Raw genomic sequence first — 18108 nt, 5'->3', positions numbered from 1 at the left:
AAAAAAAAGGAAGTTAAGAACAGAATAATTATTACTAGAGTAGCAGGAAGGGAGGGAAGGAGGACGGTTAATCAGTGGGATTAACCTAAGTAATAGTCGGACAGGAACATGCAGTTCTGGTATGCCATTGCACAGTAGGGTGACTACAGATAGTGCTGTGTTTTATATTATCTAAAACCATAGAAGAAAATATTTTGAATGTTTTCACCAAAAAGAAATGATGTTTTTCGAGAAGATGGGTGTGTTAAGTCTGCATTAATCATCACATAGCTATATACAGATAACAAAGCATCATGCTGGGTGTTCCAGGATGCTTCTAATCCCAGCACTCTGAAAGCAGACATAGATGGGTCTCTGTGAGTTCACGAGGTCAATGTGGTCTACACAGTGAGTTCTAGGCCAGCTAGAGTTACACAGTGTGATCCTGCCTTTAAAAATCATGCTGTAATGTGTATAGTAGAGGATTGCAAATTCGATCATCAATCGGAGGAGAGGACCTCAGCCCTGTGAGGGTTCTGTGCCCCAGTGTAGGGGAATGCCAGGGCCAATAAGTGGGAGAGGGTGGGGTGGCAGGCATGGGGAGGGGGGGAGGCAACAGGGGTTTGTTTTTGTTGTTTTTGTTTTTTTCTTTGTTTTTTGGAGGGGAAACTGGGAAAGGAGAAATTTACATGTAAATAAAGAAAATATCTAATAAAAATAAAATAATAATAATAAATGTATTGAGATGCAATGCATTCACAGAGAAACATTAACAGATGTACACACTTAGAAATTAAAAAGCTTTATGTCAAAAACTATCACAAGCCTAAAAAAAATCATGCTGTATGTATTGTTATGAATATGTTGTAGATATGCATCACTGTATCTATATTTTACATACATTAATATATACAATTTAGGCTAGTAGATAGTTTCATGGGTAAGCCTGCTTAAAGCAAACCCAGACAACCTGAGTTTAATCCCTGGAACGCCTATGGTGGAAGGAGAGATTGATACCCCCAAAACTGTCCTCTGACCTCTACATACCATATACATGCTATGACATATGTGGGCATTCACATACACCCACACATACCCACACACATTATGCACACTAAAAATAAATGTTAAAATTTAAAAATACAATTTTATGTTTTATGCATAAGTTTAAAAGTTAGTTTAAATTTTAAAAACTTGTGTCCGAAAACAAGCAAGGATGTACACAAATAAAGCCAGGCAGTGGTGGCACACTCCTTTAAGCCCAACACTTGGAAAGAAGAGGAAAGCAGATCTCTGTGAGTTCTAGGACAGCCTAGTCTACAAAGTGAGTTCCAGGACAACCAGGGCTATTACACAGAGAAATCCTGTCTTGAAGACAAAACAAAACAAAAAAACAAAATAAAATGGATGTACATACATTAGAACAACATACATGTCCAGGGCTGTTGATGAAATTAAATATAGCTAATAAAGTTAGATCACTATGTTCCACTGTGTGAAATGTCTCAAAGCATAGTCAGCCATACAATCAAAATGAGATGATCACTACTTTATTAAATCAGCATAGATAAGACTTGTACAAATTGCAGTCAACAACAAATAGATCTGCTTGTCCTACTAAAGACTAATATGCAGAAAATATACAAGCAACTGTTGGTGTGATAACAATAACGTTCCATTGCCATTTTCATCCATCTCTTATTTACTTTTCCTCAGTTCATCATATACAGAGTGATATAAACAGTATTCAAAAAGATCCATTTTTAATGATTTCTCTGCCATGCTACAACCATTCTCCAGTGGAAAAAAGTTTTTCTCAGGTCTTCAAAATACGAAATATAGTTATAGCCCTGACTTTATTTTTAGAAATGCTCAAATCAGTAACTAAAAACACACACAACTACACCTACATATTCAGTTATCAAAAAGAAAATTCTTGAATATTTTGAGAAGCCCACATCTTATGATTTCAGTGGTCTTTGTGAATATAATTTGTTGTCTATTACATTCAAGCATCTTAAAATTTTCTTACAAGACTGTCACTCTCAGAGAGGGGTGAGGCGCTCATCCTCTGTCAAGAAGCCATCATTAATGAGCCCTCCCTTCATGTCCAAGGGATCACAAGGGATGCCGTTTTCAATTGTGATGATGTTTTCACACTTGTCTTCTGCATCCTCCACTCCAAGTGGTCCTTTGTTGTTCCTGAAAGCACATAAAAAGAGAGTGGAATCTAGGATGAGGAAGCTTTGGATGAATATTGTCTTGTTTGCAAATGTGGCAGATAGAAAGGGGCATAATAAGTTATGAATGCTGAAATAATTGCTGTGTACTTTCATATGTTTTAACTATAACAGTTAATGGGGCAAAAAGGCTATCAAGATAAAGATTCCGTATTAATGACATATATATACTAATTAGAACAAGTGTTCTTATTTAAAACACTAGGATAAGAGTATAAGAATAGGTATGCTAATATATTACACACATGTGAATTCATTTGCGTGTAAATTCATGCAAACAAGTTGCATAAAGGAGCATGAGGAAATATATAGTGCACTGGCAACTTTTTTAAAATTAGTTCAGCCATGAAGTGCATCATTGGTAAGTCTGGGTTTGGAGTTCAAAAAAAAAAAACACTTTGTTAATTATATTATAGCACTCAGTTATAACTACAAGTCATTCCAATTCTACACGACAGAGTTAAGTGTTGGATTTTTCTGATGTTCTGACCTCCTGTATACCTTGCTATTCCAAATTCAATCCTTAATGTTTCTTCAGAGTATTGAAAGCTATGCTGCTGGGGCCTTGAGATATCATGAGGGACTCCCCACAATGGTGGGAATAATTCAGGTATCTGACAGATAAGGAGAAAGCAAAGATTCCTTGGTGATGATCAAGAAGGTAGTTCCTGAAAAGTCCTACATGAGAATCAAATTTCATGTGTTTTAAGGACTATTAGGTACACAAAAGGAGAAAGAAAAGAAAGCTCTTCTTTACAGGAGAATTCCAGCTAATAAAGAGGAATGAAAAGTCCCTACTGCTATAACAGTCAATTCTGTTGAGGCTCATCAACAAAGACAAAACAGTTGAGTAAGTGATGCTGGAAATAAGATATACACATGGTCTCAAAATATCCTCATAATCAATATATGAAATACAAAAGACTACCCATAAGGTGGGAAAAAAAAGTCAAGTGCTTTCAGATCCCAAATATTGTTTATTTTTCTACATTCTTTCCCCTTCTAAATTTTTCATCTGAAACTCATAATCAAAAATGCAACTTTAAAGATATTTTATAAAAATAACTGTCCTGACCAGGTAGTGGAAGCACACACACTTTTAATCCCAGTACTTGGGAGGCAGAGCTCTGAGTTTGAGGCCAGAGTGAGTTTCAGGACACCCAGGGATACACAGAGAAACCCTGCCTCAGAAAGACAAAACCAACCAACCAAACATCTGTCCTGGACTCACTCAAAGATAGGCATTCAACTCAGGGGTATAGATAAGTCAATGAATGTAAAACAATGGTTGGGTAGATAGATAACAAATTTTTGGATGGTTGGATGGATGGATGAATGGATGGATGGATGGATGGATGGGCGACTGAACAAACAAGTAGATAAGTAGATGTGCAAACAAATATTGTAGGCTAAGGTACTCAAACATTAGTCCAGTGTAGATGTTGAATGGAATCCATCATAAGCAGAAGAAAGGGAGAGAGGGAAGTAAGAAGATAAGGGAAGGGAGGGAAGGAGGGAGACATACATATTTAGGAAATTGCATGAATCCCTTGTATATTCTTTCAATGAATGAAGAAAATACTCATTCCAACATTAGGAATTTAGGAGTTAATATCGTTTTACCAGGTTTTGCTGATGACTTACTAAATAACTTTAAATAGTTGACATTTATAATGAAAACTAAAATAGCATTCCAATTCTGTCAATCCCAATGTTATCATTTGACAGTATTTTGCCATTGTATATGCCATTGTATAAAATGGCACAAGTAACTCTCTGGGATGAAGACACATCACTGGCCATTCCAAATCTCAGCAATCAGCACAGATGTGGATACAGGAAACTTTAGTACGATGAGAGAATCCTCCTACCAGGTTAACTCCCCCACTGAAGGACCTAAAACACTCTATTTAACACAGGGATGCCACCATTTTTTATGACCTCCAAAAAGTCAAAGTAACTAAAATCTATAATAGTAAATCACATCACTTCCTCTCACAGTAGGCAGCATTTGCTAACAAATATGACATGAATTGGGAGACAATCCTTTACCTTAGAAAAAAAAAGGATTCAACAAAAAAGAAAAATCCCAGATTCACCTATCCTCCCTCTCTCCACTTATAACATTCTATAAAAGACAGAAGTGATTTTTCATAAAAATGAAATCCTACTGAGAAACATATATTTATAAATGATCCTCAAAAACTGTGTAGTTTGGGACAGCAAGGTGGCCTGGTGTATAAAAGAATTTGCTGTGCACATCTAATGACCTGGGTGTGATTCCTGGAACCCACAGTAGAAGAAGATTGACTCCTGAAGGTTGCTTTCTGACCTCCACACACACACTGTGGCCTGCACACAAACACACACGCACACAATATAATAATAATAATAATATAATAATAATAAATATAATTTTCTTAGTATAAAACTGATGCTATGGTGTGCTTACAGACAGGAGCCTAGCATGGCTGTCCTCTGAGAGGCCCAACAAGCAGCTGAATGAGTCAGACGCAAATACTTACACCCAGCCATTGAACTGAACCTGGGGACCCCTGTGGTTGAATTAGTGAAAACCTGGAAGAAGCTGAGGAGGAGGGCGACCCCATAGGAAGACCAGCAGTCTCAACTAACCTGGACCCCCAAGATCTCTCAGACACTGAGCCACCAACCAGGCAGCATACACTAGCTGGTCCATGGCCCCTGACACATATACAGCAGAGGACTACCTCGTCTGGCCTCAGTGGGAGAAGATGCACCTCACCTTCAAGACACTTGAGACTCCAGGGAGTGGGGAGGCTTGGTGGGACAGGGTGGGGTGCGGTGAAGACTTCCTCTTGAAGACTTGGGAGGAGGAATGGGATGAAGATAATTTAAAACAGAAAAAAAATACCCCCTAAAATTGTTCTTTGGCTTGGAGTGAATAACAACTAGGATTTAATCAAAGTTTGCTCTGAATTTTGTCAGTCCATATAACAAAAACCGTTTAGTAGTGGTGGTTCTCATCACTAAATCTCAGCACTCAGAAGGCATCTGTGATTTTCAAGGTCAGCATGGACTACAGAGTGAGTTTGAGGTCAGTCTGGGCCACATAGTAAGACTTTGTCTCAAAACAAAAAACCTTGATGGATTTTTGTAATGTGGGACACACACACACTGGTGTATATTTACATACATATATACATACTATCTATGATAATGCACATATACATATATGTATATAAACATACTGAAATATGCAATTCAAAGATAGTCTGAGAAACATAGCCAGCGTCTACTGGCCAGCCAATTTCTTCTGTAAAACATAGTTTTGTGGGGCTCAAAAAATAATGGGAGCTGAATATGTGCAGATCAATGCAAGGGATCTGACCTCCGTATAGCAAGTACAAAGGAAGAACAAACCATCAGGTATTACAGTGAACAGGGAGTAAGTCAAAGAAAAAATACAAACAGGAGATGAGTTTCTCTCCTTTTAAAGAAGGTTCGGTTCCCGGCCAGAAAGAGTCAGAGGGAAATCCTCACAGAAGCCTATGAAATTGAGCTGTGTTGGAGACAACTCAGGGACATCTTGTTTAGTGTGACCTTGGGTCCAGTTGTTCAGAGTCTTGGTGCTCCTGGGCTTCACAAACTGCGGCGTCAGGAACTTGCTAGTTGGTAGACATGATAAGCAGCTCAAAGGTTATCTAACAACTTTATAGCACTTTGTCACATTGCATAGCTTGTGCTATAATAAACTGATCCAGTACCCATGGTTGCTCTTACTGAGGATAATAAAACTTAACTGTCTTTCTGGATTATTCTGATTTGATGTTCTGCTAAAAGCATGAGTTCTTTTTTCTTGAAAGGTCTGAGAAGGAAAGCTATGATGAAACTACCTCCTAGTAGATTTGAGGGTGGTTATCCCCCATAAATTCAGAGGGAGGTGGTCCAAAAAGAGGACACGAGAACTCTCAGGAGGCCTTTGAGGGTACAGAGTGTTGTTAACTGGAATATGCTCTGTTCTGAGTATATGAGTAAAGCAGAAAGAGTATTCATATCTCTCTTAAAAGAAGGGTTCAGGAGATAAGTCCCAAGGATGGTCAGGAAAACAACAGTTAGACAAAATACATTTTCAAACATGACAGAACTAATTATTGGCAATTGGAGCAGCCCTAATGCTCTATCTAAACAATTCCTAAGGAAAATGCCATTGTTGCTGGAATGGCTTAGTAGACATTGCAGTATGGTTCTGGCTTTTCTGGCAGCTTTCTAATGCATCAGAGTAAGCAAGTTCTTTAATATTGGTCAATAAACAATATTATTCTAATAGCTAATTATTCCAGTAATATTGAAATAATAATGGTAAGAATCTCTTCACGGCATGAGTCACACTAGATACTTTCTAGTTGTGATCTTATTGAGTTCTTGTTATAATGCAGTACAGATTTTATTATTCTTGTTTTGCAGATAATGAAAACTGAGTTTCAAATGTATGTAGTGACTTTTCTTTAAGAATGGAACATGATTCATGAAAGGAGCTGGCCTAGAAAACTTATTTTAGATACACCAGACTCTACCCAAAACATGCTGAGTTACTACAGCATGTGTATTTTTATTTCTTTATTGATGACTCATTCTGTGATAGGAGCATTTGTGCAGATCACAGAAGACACGAACATAGATAATAGAGATGGGCCCTGCCTACACGGTGATCATAGTCTGGTTCTTAGTAATGCAGCAAGGCCAAGGACTTAAGACATAGAACCCTAGCTAATATTCACACCTAAGCAGAGTCATTATTAAATTTGTTTGGTTTGTTTCTAGTTAGTCTTCTTTTCCTGTAAGGTCAGTGGCAAACCAACGTGTATTTGGGTTTCTTTAAATCCTTCCTCTTGTACAAAGCTGCAGTTCCCTCAATAGTTTCACATATTTCAATTTGACATTCAAGCCACATGTAGTGGCTCATGACTTTAATCCCAGCACCCAGGAGGCAGAGACAGACAGAGCTCTGTGTCTTAGAGGCCAGCCTGGTCTACATAGTGAGTTCCAGTACAGCCAAAGCTACATTGTGAGACCCTGTCTCAAAAAACAAACAAACAAACGCATTTTATATTCTTCTAAATTGTATTACAAAAAGCGTAAACCAATTGAGAAATTTCTTGCTAATTGTTTTCCCTTGCTGTGTTTAGAAATGTCCCTGTCTAAGGGGGCCTCAGAATGCCTCTCTCCCTCCCTGAGAGGATTTACACAGTTAAGGATTGTTACAGGAGAGAAAGATAATTTCCTCAGTGGCCAAGTTGCCTATGCTCTGTAAATAGCCCTTCACCCATGCTCCTGTAAACGATCCCAATGAAACTCATTGGGCTATCTTTCCCCCACTTCCCACAGAAAAGACATCAAAGTAAAGGGGGGACTAGTTGTAAGGTTACATCCTTATTGTAGGTGGGAAAATAGAGACACATGGAAATTAGGTATCCACAGTATTTGCGTTTACCTAGTTTGAACTCAAGCCCATACAACCCAGCAGTTCTGGGTGTTCAGTGTAATGCTGTCATTAACAAAACTAACAGAATAATGCCTTGCTTGAGACATTTCCTCAATAGTAAGTCTAACTATGCATCCATGTTAGACAACTTTAGCATGCCTCTCCACAGAAGCAGAACAGCAGCTCAAAGGACCACATATCCCCTTCAAGTCTTCTCAGTCTCATTTTATGATTTTGGAAAGCAAACTGTGGTCATTATTATTTAACATGTAGATGGGTTGGTTAAACATTTCTTTAAAAAAAAAAAAACCTTTCATTACATTTATTTATTTACTTATTTATTTATTTAGTATAAGCATGTGTGGGTATTTGTGGGCCATGGCATGAATATGGAAATCAGAAGGCAACTTGCAGGAATCTGTTCACTTCTATCATGTGGGTTCCAGGGATCAAACTTAGGTCATTTCCATTTACCTTCTGAGCCTTCTCTGCTGGCCCAAGTTGAACATTTCATTAACTTTCTTCCTCAAGGCTTAAAAAGAAATATTTACCTTTTCTATGATAATAACAAGTTTTCAGACCAGGAATGGTCACACATACCTGTAATCTCACTATGGGGGGTGGAGGGGCAAAGGCAAGATGATCAATAGTTCAAGGTCATCCTCAAGAATTATAATTAATTCTAGACCAGTCTGGCCTACATGAGATCCTGTCTCCAGAAAGTGGAGCCATAGGCTTTCCCCCACTTCAAACTGTACCCTCTCCTAATCTTTGAAACAATACTTTGCCAAAGAGAAAAATCACCACAGATACTATCAGACTTAAAACACAAAAACGATTTTGCTCTGGGAGGTTGTCATAATTGTCCTGACTATATTTGATAACCGTTGATGCTTTCCAGGTTTACACAAAACATTTGTCCATCTGTTTTCCTAGTTTGGATGTGAAATGAATTTGTAAAGGCAGAGTTGTAACAACAGCCTCGCTTCTCCTAGGCAACAGATTATGATACTATGCAGCCAATTATTATATTACTACAGAATCTGTTTGGAAGGAGATAGTTGATCCCATCACAAACTAGCTGAAAGACCTGCAAATGGCAAGATGGTAAAATAATAGTAACAGCTAACACTTGCTGAGTACTCGCTGTATGCCAGAGAGCACTCTAAGGACTCTCTTGTACTGAGTCTTTTACCTATCAAGTTAATTATTTCCAGTACACTCAGCTTATCAGTCAAGAAAAGTTATCTATGTGCAACCAGCAAAGGTAAATTTAAGCAGAATGACTAAGACCACAAAGCCATATTCTCCTCCCAAACTCTGTTTCCCTGCCTCTCTGTTTGTACTCACATACAGCTAATGGGTTCCATGTGAGAGTGCAATGTAAGAGATCAATACTTTGAACCTAAGCAGTTCATCTTCTAAATCTACTTCTTTTTTTCAGTCCTACATTGTATTATACTAGTAAGGAAACTGAGAATCTAGCAAATGATGTCAATTCACAAAGGTTTTAAGTCATATGAACCCATGAAGTATAACCATCTCAGAATGAACACAACTTTAAAAAGTGCTAAGTGTGGATTTCAAATATTGCAAAAGAATGTGTCTTGATATTTTAAAACTCAAAACAAATGTATGTGCCATAGCAAGTAAGTCAGCATTTCATGTCACAATCACCCAGAAAAATCAAACAAGTACTACTTGATCCTAATCTTTGGGTTTAATTAAAGCATAGACATATAGCACATTTGTACCATAGGTTACCATTGTGGAAAAAATGGAAATATTTGAAACTTAAAATGCTTCTGTTAGTAATCAAGGAAGCACACAGGAAAAGTAGCAAATGCGAGGAGAGGCGTTTAATTCAACACATACTTGATCAAACATACCCCACAGGGCCCAACTGTATTTCAACCCTTCCAGAAACCATGTCCCTGTGTTTTTAGAATGTATGTCCCCATGAGTGCCACTTCATGGAATTTTTTCTGTCTCTGTATCAAAAAGGAAGGTTTAGACAGGTGTAGAGGTTTAGAAAAGGATTAATTGGGGTGGCTGGAAAGTTTTCTCTACTTTTAAGAACATGTACTGCTCTAACAGAGGATAGAGTTTGGTCCCTAAAAGGACCCATCTCTAGCTTCTGCATTCATGTGTACATACACCCCACATGCACATAATTTACAATCATATTTTTTAATTGAGTCAGTTCTCATTTTCCTCTCTGAATTAGAGATACTTATAAACAAAAATATATTCTCTTTTTAACTTGCTGACAAATCTCATCTCCTCTCATTGCGGCTACTTCAGTAACTGCCACTGATCTGAAGTCCCCCTTTGAAGCAATATTAATAACTTAGACATTAACTCAGCTTTTCTCACTGAATGCAAGAAAATAAACTCAAGAAACTGGACCCTGCATGTAAGCTGGTAAATTGAATATTTGAAAACTACAGAAATTAAAACAACCTGGGCAATATCAAAATGTATTTCTTTCAAGTATTCTAATTTAGTGAATCTGAAAGTCAGACGAAAAAACAACACTTTATAAGGAGTTCGTGACTCAGGGAGTTGGTTCAAAAGCCACAATCAACAGGGCTCTTTACAATGACAAACACATAAGGGACCAGAATCCATTAGAAGAAAAGATCGGCACAGGCGTTTGGCCTACAGGCCCCAGGCCAGCAATGGTAGGGAGGCCTTAAAACATTTGTGTAACTATGAAGATTTGCATGTGGATTACTACCAAAAATTTAACTCTGCCCATGCAAAAAGTGTGCTTTTCTCTGTCTATCCTGCATACAAAATTACACCATAGAACGTTACACAGTCTAGAGTCATCTGAGAGGATAAACCTCAAGGAACTGCCTTTATCAGGTTTATCTGTGGGTATTCATGTCTATGAGGGACTGTCTTGATTATTAATTCATTTGAGAAGACTCAAGCCAACCTGACCAGCACCATTCCTCCGACAGGTGGTTCTGAACTGTATAAGAAAGCTAGCTAAGCATGAGCCTATGAATGAACCACAGTGGGAACCAACAGCTAGCATTCCTCTATGGACCTTCCCTGTGAGTTTGTGCCCTGACCTTGACTTCCCTCACTGATGGACTGTAACCTGTAAGAGGAAATAAATATTTTCTTCCCCTATATTACTTTTGGTCAGTGTTCTAGCATAGCAATAGAAAGGAAACTAGAACATACACCTTAAACTCAAGTCTGGATATGAAACAGTCTATAGTATACAATGGAGGAAAGCCAATGAGGTTGCTTATTCGGTAAAGGTGCTTATTATGCAAACCTGAAGACTTGAGTTTGAGATCTTGGACCCTCTTATAGGGGAGAGGAGAAAAGTGACTGCATAAAGTTGTCCTCTAAAACATACACACACACACACACATAGAGAGAGAGAGAGAAAGAAAGAGAGAGAGAGTTATATATGCACATAAGAATAATAAAGTACAATATAATATAGTAGAGGAAAATAGTAATGAAAAGAACCTCATTTAAAAACCATCAAAAGGGATAAAATTAAAATAGCTATATTGTAAGTCATGACTTAGGTAAGTTTTAGGCATTACCTTAAACTAGTCATAGGAAAGTAGGTAAATATTCCTTAAACCATTCATTCTCAGTCAGGTGCTGAAGAGATGGCTCAGCAGTTAAGAGCACTGACTACTCTTCCAGAGGTCCTGAGTTCAATTCCCAGCAACCACATGGTGGCTCACAACCATTTGTAATGGGATCTGATGCCCTCTTCTGATGTGTCTGAAGACAGTGACAGTGTACTCATATACATAAAATGAATAAATCTTTTTTAAAAAAAATCATCCTACCTTCTGCGTTGCTGGATTCCGGAAAGAACCAGTAGTGCAATTGCAACTGTAACAATGCAAAATATCACACCAAATACAATAATCCAGACGGGCACAGATGGATCCATCGGGGGGGCAAGAGTGGAAGGAATTTTTAAAAATTCCAGAGTATGATCATCCAAAAAGAATGCACTGTTAATCCGGTTCCTATTCTTTCTGAAAGACAATGATAATTGTAGAAAACAAAGACCGGATTAAAAACATTAGATACCAAGTACAGACCTATCTCTCCACTGCCCCGACCGCATTTTATTTTTTGATATTTGAATGAATAACAGAACTTTAAGGTGGCTTACATAAAGACCAGCTGTTTCTTTAAATTAAAACATTTTTAAAAGTGCTTCTCTGTGACTCTACACAATGACTGCTCAGGAACCCAAAAGTCTAAAGGTATACGAAGGCAAATGTTTTTGTTTTTCCTGTCGGAAGGGAAATCTCGGTGTTGGTAAGAGTCAGACAGACAGGTTGTTGGTAAAGATTTATTTTGCTTTGTTTTGTTTTTGCTTGGAGACAGGGTTTCTCTGTGTAGACCTGGCTGTCCTGGAACTCACTCTGTAGGCCAGGCTGACTGGAACTGAGAGATCTGCCTGCTTTGTCTGCCTTCCAAGTGCTGGGATCAAAGGTGTGCACCACCATCACCAGGCTGCAGATTTTGTTTGATATTTGGTGTGTTTTATACATTGCATGCACCCAATTTTTTGACTAGCTCTAATGGTAAGCACATTTGGCTGTTAGCATCAGGACTAGGCAACCATAGTCTAAAGCAGTGGTTCGAGAATCTCTGCAGCCCAGCATCCAGCCATCAGGAAAGATCTCCATCAGCAAATAAAACTCTATGCTAAGGTCAGAGGATGTTGATCAGTGGTACATCTCCACTCAGTATGCTGAGCTCCATCTCCAAAATAACACAAACTCACAAATCTATACTCTGGCATGACCATTCATAGACAGGAAAGAGAACCCCAGTGGCAAAAGAATAATTTAAATGTAATTTTAGCAAATTGTATAATGTTTTCCTTTTTAATCATCTAATCTTTTAAAATAATTGTGTGTGTGTGTGTGTGTGTGTGTGTGTGTGTGTGTGTGTGTGTGCATGCCCACACACACCCCAGGTTCACATGGAAGTCATCGGGAACAACTTCAGATGTCAGTTCTCATCTTCCATCTTCTTTGAAACAAGATCACTTTCTTACTTGCCAGGAAATAGGACAGGCCAGCTGCCCCATGGGTTTCCCTAGACTCTGCCTCCCATCTTGATGTAGGAGCCCTGGGATGATTGACATGGGCCACCATGCTGGTTCTGGGGCATCCAAATTCAGGTCCTTATGCTTTGTGGCAAGAACTTTAATCGCTGAACTTTCACCCCAACCCTCATAATTGAAACCTATTTAAGTATGAGAATGTAAACTTTTTCCCAAAACAATGGACGTCATTGCTGAGCTATGACTAGGAGGAAAATGAAAGCTTTTTCTTACCTTCACGCCATCTCCCTGTCTCATTAACCCTTTGCTGCTATTTTGGTCCACACAGGGGAACATATTCTGTCACCTCTCAGGTAGACTGGAAGTTCTAGTCAGGTACAGATAATATCACCTCCACCACTGAACTCCTCCCCCTTAAGGATCAGACAAGATTTAGAGCTGTAACAGACACTTTAGAACCAGTTGTTCATGTCCACACCTCAGTCCATACATGTGACTACTCTAGTGCAGATTTTAAAATTGCCATGAAAATGGCAATAGAATAACTATGACCATAGTATGTCATCTGAATGTATAAAAATGTCTACTGAGATCCATTATTTTGTATGATTAATATATGCTAATAAAGTTTAATTCAACTTTTAAAAAATCACTGTAGATAGGGTAGCAACATATTTGGGTTTGGTTCTTCACTCTTTCTGAGTCAATATTTCAACAAGGGTGCACAACCGACATTTGAGATCAAATAATTTTTAAGAGGGTTCTGTCCTGTGCATAGTAGGGTAGATAGCAACATTCCTAGTTTCTGCCTGCTTAGTGTGGGTGGTGCCTCCTTCTCTAGTTGTAACAAGAAAAACATGTCCAAACATTGCCAACCATTTGTTTCCGTGAAGGCAAATTGCTACTGGATGAAAATTACTAATCTACACCAATCTCTGTTGGAAATGAAGTGAATAAAATACTTGACACGTGAATCAGTGCATCATGCGTGGAGTGGAGTGAGATCTCTTCAGTATCTATGGAAACAGATGATCTCATCAGGCAGTTAATAGCCGCGTGGATCAGTGAACAGCATACGTGGGGAGGATTACCTTATGGCCGACTGTACTTCAGCTGCAGGAAGAGTATGATTTTTGGAAGGGTCTGTGACCACAAACCAGAATGATACCCTTTGAGTTACGTTGCAAAGCAGGACATGGGAAATTCTGCAGAGATGGGAGAAATGCATTATAATGATAGCATCATAAATGATGTGATTACCATTGCATGAGGGGTCTTAGATACATGTGAGAAGTCATTTCTATCATTGGAATGAATGTTTTAATGCTTTTAATCCCACTACTTGGGAGGCAGAGGCAGGTGGATCTCTGTAAGTTTGAGGCCAGTCTAGTCTACAGAGTGAGTTCCAGGACTACACAGAGAAACATTGTCTTGGGGGGTGGGAGATAAAAATGCAGTTTATGAATGGATTTAAGGTCTGCTCTACAGGAGGAAACACATGACTAGTACTGCAAATCTGACCAAAAGCTGTTGGTGAAGAAGCTCATCCAGAACCCAGGGGTGAAGCTATTCCTATTATTTTGCTAAATAGACACAGTACCAACTGCTCTCTAAATTTGTAGCCCTACACCTAAGGATAATACCCATAGATTATACCAATAGATTAGTGCAGCTCTCAGACCTCAACAAAAGAATTTTCTTTATGCAATGGATAGCTGTTGATGCAGAAACTCACAATTGGAGAAAGTACAGAGAATGCATGTCAGTGTAATGCTTAACCACAAGGGGATATCTGCATCATCCTCACCCTGGGGCTCAGGGACTATAGAGGAAGAAAGGACAGAAAGATTGTAAGAGGTAAGGGAGGTCTAGAATGAAACAGTATCTTCTGGATGTAATAGGACTACTATGCTCATGAACTCACAATAGCTGTGTTTGCCTGCACAAAACTGTACAAGATGGAGCCAATCAGACCTCTAGCACAGATTGGGAGAAACTCACAGGCTCCTATTTCTAACAGAGAGGCTATTGACATGTTGATACTATGGCCTTTGGTTGGTTAATCACCTAGCAGGTTGTCTCTACACTGTGAGTACACAGGCAACACAAACTAGACTTGTTTTTAAGAGGACACAAAGTTGAGAAGGGGTGGGGATATGAGAGTGGATCTGAGAGGAGCTAGAGGGAGAAGCAGGGGTGGCATAGTGTTAACAGTAATCAAAATACAAGATAGAAAACTTTCAAAGAGGCCAACTGGTGGTGGAACACACCTTAAATCCCAGTATTTGGGAGGCAGAGGCAGGTGGGTCTCTGAGGAGGCCAGCCTGATCTACAGAGTGAGTTCCAGGGCAGCCAAAGCTACACAGAGAAAAAATAAAAAAAAAACTGGGTGGTGGTGGCACACACCTTTAGACCCAGCACTTGGGAGGCAGAGGCAGACGGATTTCTGAGTTCGAGGCCAGCCTGGTCTACATAGTGAGTTCCAGGACAGCCAGGGCTACACAGAGAAACCCTGTCTCGAAAAACAAAACAAAATAAAAAATCCAAAAAAAAGGAAAAGAAAGAAATGCCAATTATTTCAAAATCATATACTTGAGGATTGTTCCTTAAAGAATCTGTCAAAAAAAAAAAAAGTGTGATTTGAAAGTAGAGAGCATGAGTGGAGTTCATTGCTCATCACCTAGAAGCTGACAGCCCCCTGCTTTCTCAGCATGTGGCCTCTGTCTCAGCTACAGAAGCCTCCCTGTTTTCTCCTCAAGTCTGCAGATGTCCTGTCCATCACCTCGCAGCAAAAGCTGCTATCCACTCTTCAATTTAATGGCTGCTCTATCTCTCCTTGTCTCTCCCTACACCAGCTTTGGGATCTTCAAGGGATGCCTTCCAATGTACTTTGAAGGGTAAGGTTCACAAGAGGAGTGAACTGTTTTTATACTGCCTTGAATAGGCCCCCAAACACAAGTGCTACAATCACCAGCAACTCTTGACCCCTAAATCTTAAGTCACATGCTTCTCCTGAAAGTTAGAAATTGGACATGCTCTAATCTCTACGATGTTAGTGTTCAAAGAAATGAACATCTTTACAGGGGTGTAAGAAAGCTGAAAATTATAGGAGGGGCCACAAGGCTAGTATAAAATGTCAACCCTTCATGCTATTTAGCAATTTCCTAAAGAAGAAAACTGCAAAAGCATGAGTGTGTGTCATGAGCATCCATCTCACAAGAATGAGATACATATCCATCACCTTCATGGAAAAAGACCAGAATCTTGCTTTTCCTTACAAGAACATTCAAGACTATAATATTGGAAGGTAGCAGTCCTTCGGCCAGAAGCTCTGTATGGAACATTATCTCTTTTCTTCATTTTGGTGTCACAAGAGCAGAAGAAGCAAGTGCCCCTCTGGCCAGAACGAAGTGTCTGGGACCAGCAGTAGAAAGCAGGGTGGGATAAGCTCCTTTGTCTTCCATGCAGCATCAGTTCCAGCTGCAACTGTGATACTCAAGATGGCCTCTTGCCAGCAGGCTCCAATCTGGAGGGTGAGGAGCTAAGGGCAAAGGTTCAAAGAGGCCCCTTGCCATTCAGAGAGCAGTCTCTTTGTATCAGCTAGCTCAGGTATGGCCCCATGCAGTTCTTAACAGTATGGGTTGTGTGTTCCCTTTATCATCTAAGCCAATATTTCTCAACATGTGTGGTGTGACCCTTTTGGGGGGGTGAATGACCACTTCACAGGGATCATATATCAGATATTCATATTACAATTCATATCAGTAGCAAAATTATAATTATTCAGTAGTAATGAAAGTAATTTTATGGTTGGGGATCACCCCACAACATTAAGGGGTTGCAGCATTAAGAAGGTTGAGAACCCCTGATAAGCAGTAGCAGCCCCTAATGACATTGTCTATGGTCACCTATGGTACAGACAACAGTAGTGACAACCAACCTGGGTCTCCAGGCATTTCAGTAAGCATTGGGATAAGAAGCCAAAAAGTAATAAGAAAGAAAGAGCGAGAGGAAGAGAGAGAGAGAGAGAGAGAGAGAGAGAGACAGAGACAGAGAGAGACAGAGAGAGACAGAGACAGAGACAGAGACAGAGACAGAGACAGAGAGATAGAGACAAAGACAGAGACAGAGAGAGAGAATATGCATGCATGCACTGGCTGAGAACCACAAACCAATTCTGACCTCTACTGGCAAGAAACTGTCAAGCTTAGTCTTCCAAAATGTGTGGCTCTGCATAATAAGTACCAAAGATACAAATATGACCAGAATGAAGTAGATAGGACATGTTTGCCATGTGCGCCTGTGTGTGTGTGTCTGTGTGTGTGTTTTCCATTTTAGGGAGGTGAAGACTAAGGAAACACAGATCTACTTTTTTGTAGCCTGTATTAGGTTGAGGTTAATTTCTGTTATTTGCCATCACTAATAAGCAAAATATGTAAAATGGATCTTAAATGAGAGATTTAAAACTTTTTAATTTGCTTATCATTTTAAAAGATGTACTAAACTCTTATTTATGTGTCTGAATGAGTGTATGTACTTGTGAGCAGTGTACCTTCAAAGGTCAGAAGAGAGCATCCAATCACCTGGAACTAGAGTTATAAGCCATTGTGAGCTGCTGGAAAACCGAACTTGGGTCCTCTGGAAGAATAGGAAATGCTAATAACTGCTGAACCACCTCTCCAGTCTCCTCCCCAAATTTAAATTTAAATAATATCAAGTACTGGCAAGGTGCACAGAAATGGAATCCCAAAAAGCTGTAAAAAAGCCAATGGGTCAAGTCACTCTGGAACGTTAATTAGAAGTATTTTCCAGAAGATGGACTGTAGCTACCTCCAGTTCTTGTATCTGCACACACGTACCCAGAGACACTGATGAGGACAGTCTTTGAAGCACTCTTCATTGAAGCATTGAAACAACATAAGTGTCTATCAATAAAGGGGAATGGATAAAGTAACTATGACACATGCTGTCAGAGAAATAGTTCTCCATATACTACTAGAAACAACGAAGCACAATCAAGCCAGATAATTCTGTTGTGGGGAAAAGGGTACATATTCTCTTAGCAGCGAATTTGACTTCTACTCGGCCTCCAGCTTTTGACAATCAAAAATATTTCCAGGTATTGCAAAACATCCTCTGAAGGGCAAAATAATCACTTAAGAGAAACTGCTAACACAGAACTACATATTTTTAACAAAAAGAAAGGGGCTGGAGAGATGGATCAGCAGTGAAGATATTTGCAGCTCTTGCAAATGCCTAGAGTTCAGCTACCAGTGTCCACACCAAGCAGATCATACCACCTATAGCTCCAGCTCCAAGGACTCTTCTTCTGGCCACTGAAGGCATACACACAC

The 18108-nt window shown here is 39.3% G+C and overlaps 1 protein-coding gene across 1 annotated transcript in view; it reads right to left on the bottom strand.

Moving 5' to 3' along the window:
- Positions 1-1507: 1507 nt before the first annotated feature.
- Positions 1508-18108, bottom strand: part of Cltrn (collectrin, amino acid transport regulator) — a 40902-nt gene continuing 24301 nt past the window's right edge. Inside the window, exons 4-6 of the mRNA XM_031384337.1 lie at positions 13846-13959; positions 11514-11708; positions 1508-2181 (exon numbers count right to left, since the gene is read on the bottom strand). Of these exons, the coding sequence (XP_031240197.1) occupies positions 2025-2181; positions 11514-11708; positions 13846-13959 (466 nt within the window). The 3' untranslated portion in view covers positions 1508-2024. The remainder of the gene's footprint in view (positions 2182-11513; positions 11709-13845; positions 13960-18108) is intronic.

Source organism: Mastomys coucha, chromosome X (assembly GCF_008632895.1).
Source record: "Mastomys coucha isolate ucsf_1 chromosome X, UCSF_Mcou_1, whole genome shotgun sequence".
Lineage (NCBI taxonomy): Eukaryota > Metazoa > Chordata > Mammalia > Rodentia > Muridae > Mastomys > Mastomys coucha.
Note: the sequence above shows the minus strand (reverse complement) of the source record. Positions and strands in the feature narration are given on the sequence as shown.